Genomic DNA, 13420 nt, shown 5'->3' on the forward strand with positions numbered 1-13420 from the left:
CGAAGCTTCTGGTTGTAAGTCTCCAGCAAGAGCGATGACTGGCCATGATCAGGTTCAAGCCGTCAGTGAAGTTCAGAAAGGCACGGGCTTCCAGAGTTGCCTCTGATGCTAGCTTCTGGATTCAAACAGCCTGCGCATATTTGGAGAGGCGATGGGGAGGTGTGTCTGATTGGGACGCTGCCCGGGGTTAAGTGTCAGCAATCCTTCTGCACCCCGAGAGTGTGGGTGTTTCTTACACTGGGAAACAGTCAGCATGGGCTCCTCAGCAGGAGGAGCTGGTGGAGCTCGGGGGGCTGGTGGCAGTGTGGTCACCTCCTCCGCACACGCGGGGTGTTGGTAGCAGGGCCCCTGGCTTGGGCTTGGTCAGTGTAATCCCACTTGCATCCCACGTCCAAGGAGTCTTCCTCAGGCTGTGGCTTGGAACAGATAGAGAAACCTTTAGGGTCCCTCATTAGCATCTATTTGCACTTTGTTGTTATTAAACAACACAGTCTTACCCTTTCTCTTCACATTTGTTTTGAACTCTTGCTAAGTACCAGGCATGGCCCCTGGTCTCACTGGAGCCTCCCAAAGGCCCATTTTATGAACTGGCATTTTGGGAGAGCATCTCTACAGTGCCAGGCGCAGGGAGAAGCATTTTGTGGACTCCGTCTCTTGTCATCACCATTTTCATCCCCATTTTATTTTTAAATAAGATTTTATTTATTTATTTGACAGCGAGAGAGAGAGACAGCGAGAGAGGGAACACAAGCAGGGGGAGTGGGAGAAGGAGAAGCAGGCTTCCTACTGAGCAGGGAGCCCAACACAGGACTCGATCTCGGGACTCTAGGATCATGACCTGAGCGGAAGGCAGAGGCTTAACGACGGAGCCACCCAGGCGCCCTTCATCCCCATTTTAAAAGATGAGGAAACCAATTCAATTAGAGAGCCACAATCCCTTTACTGAAACTCCAGGGCCAAATATGTTGGCATTCAGAATTTGGGGGGCGTGGATAATATATCATGTATTAGGCAACACCCTAGTACATGAGCGTCACTTAATAAAATACTTGAATGTTGGTGGAAAGAAACATTTAAAACAGTCTCACTAAGTGGGATAAAGATTATAGAGAACCTTCTGCCAGTTAGGGCCCTGAGGCCAGTGGAATTTAAAAAGACTTTTGGTTCGGGGCGCCTGGGTGGCTCAGTGGGTTAAGCCTCTGCCTTCAGCTCAGGTCATGATCTCAGGGTCCTGGGATCGAGCCCCGCATCGGGCTCTCTGCTCAGCAGGGAGCCTGTTTCCCCCTCTCTGTCTGCCTCTCTGCCTACTTGTGATCTCTCTCTCTCTCTGTCAAATAAATAAATAAAATCTTTAAAAAAAAAAAAAAAGACTTTTCATTCTCAGAGGTTTTTGGAGCTATGCATGAGGACCTGAGGACCTACCCCACGGTCAGGGCTCCCCAGCTCCATGTGCATTCGTGCTGGCCCCCAGATCCACATTTCTCTGGGAGTGAAGACATCGCCACCTCATGAGAGGTGGCCACAGTCCCAATCTAGATCTGTTCGCTCCCAGCTGTAGGACTTTTCTTGTACTTGTTGTCCTTTTGCACCCTGTCTTCATGCCTTGGGAAGCTCTGTCACCTCCCCAGTGAGAGGCCTTCCCTGACCTCTGGAATTAATGGACTTCTAATCTGATATTCCCCACCCAGCTCCCCGTCTCTCTTTAACCACAACTTCATGCAGCAGTCAAGACATATTTATGTACCTATTGTGTGCCAATGGATGGATGGATTGATTGATTGACTGCCTGTGGGCATGGTGGGGAAAAGCTAGGTGGGGCTGAGAAGTGGGTGAGCCTAGACTTTAAGGGACCAGGGTTATCCTGAGGATGGGGCATGTGGTCAGTGTATCAAAGGCAGCAGAGAGCCAGGGAAGGGATGATTTCCCACAGTCGAAGTCAGGAGGCAGCGGAGCCCATGGGAACCATTTATAGCTACGCCCTCACCCGTCCAAGTCCATGGTGGACCTGTGGTCAGAGAGTACACTTTCCCCCTGAGCGCCAGCGTGGCCTTAGGCTCCTTCCCCACTGGGAATTCATTAAGTTAGTCAATTCATTAAGTGAGCCCAATCTGCCATTGCAAGCCTGCTCAAATTAAGGTAGAACACACTTCTTAGCTCTAGTTAAATATTTATAAACATTTTCCCTTACAGGGTGGAAGCCTTGCTTAGAAACCGTATCTCACCTTGCATTTATTTAATCCATTTCTTCCTTTCTCCTTTTTTGTTTCCCCAGGAGAAAATAATGAATGTCAAAGGAAAAGTGATTCTGTCAATGCTGGTTGTCTCCACTGTGATTGTTGTGTTTTGGGAATATATCCACAGGTAACTGGGGAGTGCGGTGTCCACCTTTGACTTGAATCTCTTAGTTATCAGCCAAGTCACCAGGTTGAAGTTGAAATGGAGATTAACTGAAACAATGAAAGGCAGATTCCACCCTTCCTGTATCCCAAGCCCTGGACTATATTTAAAATCACTAGATCTCCAAGTACCTTGGAGCAAAATTCTCTTCCTTCCTGCTACAATCCGAATGTCCTGATTTTTATAACCTTGCCATTCCGGGTAGGCTATATCCAGAAACAGCAAGGCCATTGTAAACCCAAAATGTGACTTTAGATGATTTGTGCAATGAGCTGTGGGAATTACCTTAAGAAATTTCAGACAGGAATTTCATGAGAATTGCACCCTGAATTTTGTAATTCTAAAATATTTTCAGGGCTTAAAGGAGCAACTCAGAGTTGTTGACTTTTGCTATAAAATCCACTCCGAGTGGTGGGTGATTCATTTGTGCCTGGCTGCAATGCTTGGGGGTGTTTTGTTTTGTTAACTCTGGAAAGCAAAATGAATTAAACATTTCTGGGTTTTCACATTCATCCATGGATTTACCCCAAATATACGTGCTTCTGTGCTTTGGGAAAATAAATGGTCTCAGAGGTTCCAGCTGGAGAGATTCCTAACAGAAAGAAGTCTCCGCAAACAGCTACAAATATGCAGGATGCCTTTGACTTCACTGGGACAGCTCCGTCTTGATCCAAAAAGTCCACCATACAGCGATGGGCAGGGAGAGCTGTGTTGGCACGACTACTGCTATTTTCATGGCGGAGTGCTTTAGGAGCCCCCAAGTTAAAGATGACAGCCTGGATTAACATTTGAATTCTTTTAATTCTGAAATCCTAAAATTTGATGAGCCAGCAGGACCATCTTGGCTACTAAAAAAGGACATGTGCCTTTAAGAACATCAGTAGGAGGGGCGCCTGGGTGGCTCAGTGGGTTAAAGCCTCTCAGGTCATGATCCCATGATCCCAGGGACCTGGGATTGAGCCCAGCATCTGGCTCTCTACTCAGCAGGGGGCTTGCTTCTCTTCCTCTCTCTCTGCCTGTCTCTCTGCCTACTTGTGATCTCTGTCTGTCAAATGAATAAATAAAATCTTAAAAAAAAAAAAAAGAATATCAGTAGGAGGAGGACTCCCCAGAATATGGAGCTGTTATTCCCCGGAGTAGAGCATAGATCTAGCCCCTTGTGGAGCATTACTCTGTTTCATTCTGAATAGCTCGTTTTCATAAAATCAAGACAAGCTAGAGTGTGATCAAGTTCAAGGGGTCTACACCCACAGCTTTCGAATTGAGGGAGCTGGGGATACTTAGTAAGATGAGTGGATTCAGAGTTGAGTGCAGGGAGCCTGGGATCCCTTGGGTACTCGAGGGCAGAGGAGTCTGGAGCTACCTTGTCTGGAACTGGTCCTCTGCCACCATGTACCACCTCTGTGACCCCAGGCACGTTACTCAGCAACTCTGTTCCTCAGTTTCCTTCTCTTTAAAAATGGGTGATAATAGTACCTGCCTCATAGGCATGTTGTGGGGAGGATTAAATAAGTCATTGTATATAAAACATTTAGGGCAATGCCTGGGACTTAATAAGCACTCAGTAACTGCTAACTGCCATCATCGTCGTCATCGTATCGGCTCCAGAGGGCAGAATAGGACCTGGGGATTTGACAAACAGAAGGAAGAGCTTGAGCAGCTGGAAGACTCCCAGCAGAAGAACAAGCATTCCGTGGGGTCCCTGCCCCGAGTCTCGATGCTTGTGCGGATAACCCACTGCCTCTGAGTGCTTGTTTGTTTAAGCTTGCTGTTTTGAGTCTGAGCCAGAGTTGTACTTCCATATTTTGGGCAGCTTGCAAAATTAAAATGTGGGAGCCAAAAGCCCCAGTGTGCATTTTGGCACCAACCTCCCATAAACAGGTTTATTTTGCAGCGCTGGGCACTGGCTGAACAGTAACTAGAGCAGGTTCTGGCTGCTCTTTGGGACCAGGGTTTGGCACCCGGACTCTGGGCACATCATCCTCCAGTGTGAGCAATCTAATGAGGGTCTGCAAGAGGTGTAAACGGCAGCAGATCCTTTGCCACCTCGTGAGTTGGCCATGTGATGGTTTGGGGGGAGCTGAGGGCCCTAACCTGAGACAGGTGCACAGCACTGAGCTTAAAAAGGATTTTGACATAACTAAATGGAACACATCAACTGACTGCACTCAAGGGGTTATGGTCAAGATGGAGCAGGAAGACACTAGAAGTAGAGAAAGACTATCAGGGTAGAGAAAAGGAACTGGCAGAGTTAAGAAGGCTAAGATTGATTATGTTTGGCTTGGAGGGAGAATCTATTTTTTGCATTGATTTACAACTGTTTATTGAGCACCTACTAGGTGCCGGGCACTATGCTGGGATCGTATCAAGAAAGGCACAGAAGAGATGGCATTTGAGCTGTGCGTTTAAGGATGAACATGTGGGAAATGTCATATATGCATTGTGGGTATCACGGTGACTGTTGAGATGCTGAAAGATTCTGAGAGAGGAGGGTGAGGAGGAGAAGGAGAGGTTAGTCAAGAGAAGCGACAGGGTAGCAAAGCTGAATTTAGAAATTGGTGCCCTGAGTGCCAGGTGGCCACCTGAGAGGTGGGTCCCATCCTCATTCCCCTCCCCCTTCCACCTCTTGTAGCATCTGGAGTTGGATTCTCCAAGTTCAAATACCGGCTCTACTCCTCACTAGCAGTGTGGCTTTGGGCAGATCACCTAATGCTTCTGTGCCTTGGTTTCCACCTCCGTAGAATGAGGAAGAGTAGAACCTACTTGTTGGGTTATTGTGAGGGTTCAGTGAGTTAATATATGTCAATTGCTTAGACATATGCTGAACAGTGGCTGGCCAAGCATTCACTATTATGAATATTATCAGAATGAGTAGAGGAACAAGAAATTTTAGAGTGTGGTGCATGAGTCCTGGGCTCAGAGGAGGAAACCATCGGCAGTGAGAGAGCATGATTTTTTTTCCTACAAGGAGGTGCTGACACCCAACAGGAGGAGAAGGCAGAGGGAGGGGATAAGAGGCTAAGGGGCATTGGCAGAGTGCAACAACTGTGAGTCATTTGTGTTTTTCAGGGACGAGGGAGCTGGGGCCAGGCAGGGGTTGAGTCAAGGGAGGTGCCTGAACTCTTCCTACAAGGCTGTCCTCCCTTTATTCAGAGAGGAAAGGGGCCAAGCAAAGCTTAGCACTGGGGCACAGCGTCCCTGCGCAGAGCAGTGGAGTAACGCATGCGACAAATTCTGTCACTGTTCCCCTCCAAATGCCTCTCAAGTCAGTGAGCTTCCTCCCCTCCACCTCCTCAGCTACCCTGAGTCATGCTTGGGCAATGGCCATCACTTCCTAACTGGTCACCCACATTCACTCCTACACCCCTGCACTCTGTTTTCTGGCGACCTTCTTCAGTTCATGTAACACCCTTCAACGGCGAAATCCCCAGTAGGTCCCAGCAAGGTCTGGCCTCTGGCTACTTCTCTTCCACTTCCTTGCACATTTCAATGCCTCCTTTTTCCCCTCAAGTCCTTTGCATGGTTTTTCCTTTGTCTGGAACACTCTTCCTACTTCCCCTTCACCTGGACTCCATTTATTCTTCAGATCCCAGCTAAAACATTCCCCCCTCTTCCCGGAAGCCTTCTGGGTCTTCCTGTTAAGTGCTTATAGTTACTTATGTTTTTTTTTTGTTTTTTTGTTTTTTTGTTTTTTTGTTAAGGTTTGAGATTTTTCAGTCACCTCTTTCCCACCTCTTGTTCTGAATAACCCTGACGTGACTATAAGTGAAAATTTCCAGTCCCAGTAGAAACCTAGGAGTAGTCAAAACCCAGGCTTTCAGCTCAGCCCAGGGCTTCACTGTTAATGGTTGCAAAATCACTTTTCTCTGAATTAAAAGTAACATGATATGTTTTTATTTCTCATCTGTTTTCAGCCCAGAAGGCTCTTTCTTTTGGATATATCATTCAAAGTAAGTGCTTTGAATTCTACAGGTCTATGGGAGGTCTCCCATGTCTAGTCTGGCACCCCCTACAGTCAATTTTTAGCATGGCAGCGGGCTGGGGGGTGGGGTAGAACCCTGATCAAGGATTCTATAGGGGTGGTGGGGGAGGTGAAGAGTGCTTTCCCAGGGATGTGGACTACCCGCCTCCCATTCCCTAGATTGGCCTTTATCCAGCTGTGGCTTGTATTTTGCCCTTGCTTCTCATCAAGGGTTTCTTTAAGTGGTATCACTTGGAGAACATTCCCCCTTGCTGATGAAAAGAATCAGGACAGGTATTCTCCATTATGCTGCCCAGTATATGTGATACAAAGACCTTTTAAGAAATTCCTTTGAGACAAGGGATCAGGAAAAAAAGTCAGGGTCTCCTGACAAACTATTATTATTATTATTATTATTATTATTATTACTGAAGGCAGCGAGAACTATGTAAACCTTCATTTTTCTATCTTTCGCTTGGTTGCCAGGAGGCTCAGGGTAAAGTCTTGCGCTTAACATCTTGTACTTTCCTCGGCTTTCATTTCTGATATCATTCTTTCCCTGGTGTCAAATCCTGGCTTTTATGCTCACGTTCTGTGGGATCTTAGCACTTGGCCCAAACCCATGTGGTCAAATTCTCAGCTAGAAGTGAACATAAAGGTGAAAATCTTTATTCTCATGAGTAGCTGGGATGACCAAGATCAAATGAAAACAGCGACCTGGGCGACTAAAGAAATACTTCTCTTTCTGTTCCCTTTTGTTTAAGTCCTATGTGGTCTCCCTGTGGTATGGCAACCACGCCTAAATTATCCATCATCTGAAACACCTCCGGAATGTCCATGGGCTTTAAAACAGGTTTCCTCCTGGGACATCTGGGTGGCTCAGTGGGTTAAGCCACTGTCTTCAGCTCAGGTCATGATCCCAGGGTCCTGGGATCGAGCCCCAAATCAGGCTCTCTGCTCAGCAGGGAGCCTGCTTCCTCCTCTCTCTCTGCCTGCCTCTCTGCCTGCTTGTCATCTCTCTCTGTCAAATAAATAAATAAAATCTTAAAAAAAAAAAAAACAGGTTTCTTCCTATTATTAGGCCTGTTCCTGCCTCACCGCCTGATTTGTCCAGCCACAGGGCACCGCAGCCCCCACCTTCCCGCTTTTGCTCTTTTCCCTCCTCCAGAAAGCCCCCGCCTTGGAGAGACTCTCACAATGAGAGAGGATGGAAATTTCCACGTGTGGGTGGCGAGGGTGGCTTCTGATGACAGACAGCTTCCTGAGGCTGTCCCTGCTGGCCTTGGTAGCAACCTGAACTCTGCTTTAGCAGAAGAGATCGTTCTTGGAAAAATACGCATTTTTATTTTGTGTGTGTGTGTGAAGATTTACAATGCGTTCTAGTAATTTTCAACTTGTGATAAAGCTCTCTGCTATATGTGATTTCGTTCATGTTTCAAAGTACCTTCTTGGTAAGTTTATTATCATGATTGTCACCATGGTTATTATATATCTGACTTTTCAGAGGAGAAAACCAAGATTCAGAGAGGGAAAAGGTCCCATCACGGTCGTACTACCAGTAAGTGGGATATCCATGACTCGCATTTACCTTTCAGTGCCCCCCCCCACCTTGGACCCCCCCTTCTCTCCTGTGTCCCTGCCAGGGCCCCCTCGTTGAGCTGAGTGCGGGGGGGCTGCCCAAGGGAGGAGAGGTCGGGCAGGGGTGGGTCCATCTTCCCCTGTTTGGCTACAGCAGCTTCACTTTTTTTTTTTTAAGTTTTCATTTTAATTCCAGTTCGTTACATACAGTGTTATCTTAGTTTCAGGTGTACAGCAGAGTGATTCAGCACCCCTGTATATCTCCCAGGATAGGGTAGCGTCACTTCTGTTTTATGAACTGGCAGTTTTGTTTTGTTTTGTTTTAAGAAATTAAGTGATTTTCTGCCATAAAAGGAGTTTGGAAACCCTCCCCCGACGAGCCCCGTTTGGGACTGCCTCATTTTCTAAAATTGTCATCTTTCTCATCTTAGAAACCCAGAAGTTGGTAACAGCATAAGTCAGAAGCACTGGTGGTTTCCGAGCTGGTTTAACAATGGGTAAGGTGATGGGAGGGCCCTCTCTGTTTGTCCATCCGCCCAATGCTTATAGAGAGTCTGAAGGAAATGGCTTCATGGTTGTGACTTTCTTGGTCACTTGTCTTTCTGGCCCTGTTGAAGTCATACAAGGAATCTGTTTCATGGTTGGGACTAGGATAATTAACTTTGGGGGTTTGGTTTAGTTTTTCCATTTAACTTGGGGGTGAATGGGGCTTGGGCTGACATTTAGGCTGTGGGAACAATGCTTGAAGCTAATTTATTTAGCTGTTCATTAGTCCAGCAAGTTCCCTGAAATAATCTAAGGGTCCTGGGTCACTAAACTGGTAACTGTACAGACCTGGAAGGAAAAAAAGAAAGGTGGGTACTAAGTCTTTCCACCAGAAGCATGTGTTTATGCACAAACGTATCGTGTATCTTGAAGCTTTCTCCAGACACCCCCTCGCCACACACGTTCTCCACCTGGGAAGGTGTGCTCACGTTCACCAGCTGTCCTGGCACCAAAGATCGGCCTCCCTGCCTCACTGGGCTTGCTTTCCCTTTGTACGTAGGACCCACATTTACCAAGAAGTGGAGGACACAGATGAAGATGAACGAGAGGAAAACAACGGAGAGCTTCAGCTATCAGACTGGTTTAACCCACAGTAAGAAAGGAGGCATCCCCCATCCCCTCCCTGGGTTCAGTAAATCCATGAGCTCCCATCAGAGGTGGCGGGAGGCAAGAGTGCCATTGAGAACACTCCTGGTTGGGGATATGGAGTCTTAGCATCCATCAGACTTTCACCATAGATTAGATGAGAAACTGAGGGTCTGGGTGTTTTGACTCAGATGCTTGAGCAACGACACAGCAATTCTGACAGCGGCTGTCCAAAGGCAGCAGGTGAATCACAGAATAGTGGGGCTAGAGGGGGTCTTGCTGGCCACGGGGTATTGTGGAAATCCGCAGCATCTGGAGTCAGAGCAAGAAAATTCTCTCTTGAGATTCAGCTAACTCATCTGAAAATTGGTGGTGATGATGAAAGATCTCATGAGGCTGTGCGTGCATTCACTAAGTGAACATACAACAAATGTTTATATACCAGCTGTATATACCAGCTGGTATTTTTCAAATTACTAGTCACAGTCCATTAATGTGTTCAAGAAACTAGTTTAATGGGTCAAAATGAGTTTTTTTTTTTTTTTTAAAGAATTGAAATCAAATAGAAAATCAGGAGGCATCACATGAAGTAGAAGTAAGGCTAAGTATTGTGAGGTTGAATTATTGTTTCTGTATGTATGCATATGTGTTTGGTTGTGATGTGAAATGCATTTCTCACTGTAGGTTGTGGTAAAAAATACTGTGCTAGATGTAGTGTTAGGCACAGGAGATAGGAGAAACCAGCCAATATGGTTATACTTAAGAAGTTCCTAGTCTTCGGGGCAGGAGATGTGCAGGGAGAATTTGCCAGAATTGGGAAGGAGTTGTGGTCAGTCCGACTTAACACAACGTGGCTGCGGGAGTAAGGAGGCAGGAGCTGTCCAAGATGACCGTGACACCTGAGAGACTGGTGGGTGGTGGTGGTGGTGAGCACGATAGGAGGAAGACAGCCAGGACTAGGAGTGGGGGTAGGGGATGAGCTCTACTAGAGACATTTGGATTCAGGTACGTGCTGGGCATGGGGACTGAGATTCACAGGGTGCCTGTCTTAGTCTGTTCAGGCCGCTATAAACAACAGAAATGTATTTCTCACAGTTCTGGAGGCTGGGAAGTCCAAGATCCAAACCCCGCAGCTTTGGTGATTGGTGTGAGCCCACTTCCAGCGTCACAGACAGTCATCCTCTCTGTCCTCACACGGCGACAGAAGGGGTGAGAGGGCTCTCTGGGAGCTCTTTCCTGAGGGCACCAATCCCACTCTTGAGGCCTCCACCATCATGAACCAAGCACTTCCCAAAGGCCCCACTTCCAGAGGTCATCACACTGGGAATTGGGTTTCAGTGAATTCCAGGGTGGTGGGGGAAACAGTCAGTCTATGGCAGTGCCCATGAACTTAGTGGAAGACATGTGGTAGACATGTGGGCAGCCCTGGGACCTGTAGGCCTGGAGGGGGCCACCCAAGTAGAGGGCTAGAACCACATCCTGTCATATCAACATTTAAAAGGCTGGTGAAGGAAGAGAAGTCTGAGAGGGGGCAGGAAGAGCCTTAGAGAAGGATCAGGAGAGACTATTCCAGTGGGAGGGGTATGAGCTCTGGAAAGACTGGGTTATGTTCTGGCAAGCTCTCTTTTTGTTTGGGGGTAATGTGGAAGGATGAGAATTTTGGCCCCCACGTATGTCATTCAGTGAGCTGGGCAGCAGGGTAGCCATCTGTGAGACGCTAAACCCTTACTGGAAATGCAAGAATACGGAAGCAGTGGTGCCTTGTTAAGCCCCTTAGGCATCTGTGTTGGGGAGGGGAGGGACCTCCATGAGGCTCAAAGGGCTAGGTGAGCCAGAGATAGTCACCAAGTCCCCTTCTAAGAAGGGTGGTGCTCTTCTGCTGTGGCATTTCTACTCGCTGTGCGGGACCTGGGAGGCAGGGTGAAGGCTGAGTTACCGGAGACAAAGGGAGAGACATATCATGGCCACCAGCTGTGACTCTGCTCTGCCCCATGCAGGATACAGCGTCTCCTCCAAACAGATGGCGAGCACGTATGTAAGGAATATCAGTTTGAAGAGGCACCAAATTTAAGCCTTCCCAGGGCACCAAAGTATATTTCCTGCCTAAATGAAGGATTAGATGAACGACTGCATGAACAAATAAATATATTTCTATAAGTGTATCCCTTCCTGGAAACGACCTATAACATGTTGCAGTGTATTGTGCACACACTTCCACAGTGAGATCTCTTAGCTTCTGTGACAAAGCATCCTCTGGATTTCCCTCCTACTTCTCCATTCTCCTTTCTCGGTCCCCTCCAAAAGCACCTCTTCTGCTTCCCAGCCATCAGTGGTTGGAGTTTCTGGAGGCTCTCATCCATTCCCATGGCCTTAGACACCATGGTGTGAGAGTGACTCCCACCTTCCCATCATCAGCCCAAAGGTTCCCTGAGCCCTGACTTGGGTCTGAGTGCCTGCTGGACAGCTCTGCACACACGACTTCCATGACTCAGTTGGATCTCCACATTCTACCCTCCCTTGTTCTCAGTTCCGATCTCACGCCACAGTCCTGCCTATCTCTCCGGTTCATCCTTTTCCTCCACCCATACCATAGTCTCCCTGATGGATGTGTTCTGTTAATCCTGCCTCCCAAACTCTTCCTGTATCATGTCCTTCTCTGTATTCTGCAGCCCTCATTCTTGTTCCTGTCGCCATCCCCTCTTTGCTGGGTCACACCGGCTCCGGCATACTGATGCACACATGGTGTGCACCTCACAGCTTTTCTGACCTGCTTCATGATTCACATTTTATCATATTCATATTTAAAATATTCACTTTGAACACTTCCTCTACCCAACACTTGGGGACCACAAGGTACCCATTAGTCAGGATGTAAAATTTAAAAGCTACCCATAGCCTAGGTAGGTGTGTGTTTATCTCGTGGGATGACTCTGGCCATCACGGAGCTGCACACACTGACCCGGTGGGTGTTGTGCTTGGACAAAAGGCATTTGGGCAGCTCTGAGTCTGTCCTGGCACTTTCCCCTCTTTCTAGAGCCCCATCCTTTTGATCTTGCACATCTCTGGCAATTGGCAGTAGCAAACACTAGCTCTGACACATGGGTGGCCTGCCCTGTGTCACTTCTTTCAGGGAGCAGTGGTGTCGATGGTTTTGCTAAGACTCCCTGATGCACAGGTTCATCTGGGAACTGATCCTCCTCCCCGCCCCCCACTGCCTGTGCTTTCAGGCTGTCACCCGGCTTCTTCATCAGGGTCCAGGACATATTGGAATTGCCAGTGAAATTTAATAATTAACAGCTGGGAAATAGGACATTTTAATTTTTAAGTGAACATTAATTTTTAATATCGCTGCCTTTTTCTTTCCTGCTTGGAAGACTCTCCCCAGCCAAGCGACAAAACTGGATATGGCTTTTTCTAACTCAGTCTCTCTAGAAGATGAGGACTAAGCTGGGGTCCCATTGTATAGCAGGCTGACCACCTGTTGGGAGTGTGAGATTCTCAAGGGGTAGGAAGGAGTCTCATTTCTCTGATCTCTGTGCTCAGCAGTGGGGCTGGTGTGGCTAGGAAATGTGTGGTGAGGGACTGCCCCTTCCTATAAGGCTGAAGATGCAGATCTCTTCTGCTTTTCTCTTACCCCTCCTTCCTTTATTTGTAAAATATGGGGGAGGGTGGCACCCACTTTATAAGGTGGGGGTGAGGATTAAATGAGAGATTGAAAGTCAAATACTTGGTCCCCGTGCACATAAGTATTAAATAAGTACAGTTGCTACCTGCCAGCCCCCCACCTTCCTTTAAAAAAAAAAAAAAGAAAAAAAGATTTTATTTACTTACTTACTTACTTACTTAGGGCAAGTGTGAGAGCTAGTGGGGCAAGGGTTGGAGAGAGGAAGAGAGAGAGAATCTCAAGCAGACTCCCTGTTGAGTGAGCCCAAGGCAGGGCTTGATCTCACAACCCTGAGATCGTGACCTTAGCCGAAATGAAAAGCTGGATGCTTAACCGACAGAGCCACCCAGGCTCCCCTTTTTTCCTTTTTTTTTTTTTTTTTTTTTAATAATATGACCTGCTTACAACATGTCCAGATTGTAAACAGTTCCAAGACTTGGGTAGGGGGCTGGGTGGGAACTACTGAAAGATCCTTGATGGGCTAAAACTAAGGACCGCAAAGAATGAGGCAGTGACACGGGGCGGAGTTCAAGTTCAGAAACGTTGGTTATGGATGTGTAAGCTGTGTGTGTGTGTGTGTGTGTGTGTGCGCGCGCGCGCGCGCGCGCGGTGGTTTGTGGTTTGAAATCCTGTCATTCAACAAAGGGGGGGTTTTATGTGACTAAAAGCATCACATAAATTTCTAAAAA

General features: G+C 47.4%; 1 protein-coding gene and 1 long non-coding RNA gene across 5 annotated transcripts in view; one reads left to right on the top strand and one right to left on the bottom strand.

The window, feature by feature from the left end:
• Positions 1-13420, top strand: part of GGTA1 (glycoprotein alpha-galactosyltransferase 1 (inactive)) — a 52894-nt gene that overhangs the window by 30509 nt on the left and 8965 nt on the right. For all 4 annotated transcript variants that reach the window (XM_059141014.1, XM_059141013.1, XM_059141015.1 and 1 more), the window contains 5 exons: positions 2273-2361; positions 6312-6347; positions 7863-7916; positions 8368-8433; positions 8982-9074. In XM_059141014.1, coding sequence (XP_058996997.1) covers positions 2282-2361; positions 6312-6347; positions 7863-7916; positions 8368-8433; positions 8982-9074 — 329 coding nt within the window. In that variant the 5' untranslated portion in view covers positions 2273-2281. The remainder of the gene's footprint in view (positions 1-2272; positions 2362-6311; positions 6348-7862; positions 7917-8367; positions 8434-8981; positions 9075-13420) is intronic.
• Positions 1-13420, bottom strand: part of LOC131812032 (uncharacterized) — a 113442-nt gene that overhangs the window by 6817 nt on the left and 93205 nt on the right. The window lies entirely within an intron of this gene.

Source organism: Mustela lutreola, chromosome 12 (genome assembly GCF_030435805.1).
Source record: "Mustela lutreola isolate mMusLut2 chromosome 12, mMusLut2.pri, whole genome shotgun sequence".
Taxonomy (NCBI): domain Eukaryota; kingdom Metazoa; phylum Chordata; class Mammalia; order Carnivora; family Mustelidae; genus Mustela; species Mustela lutreola.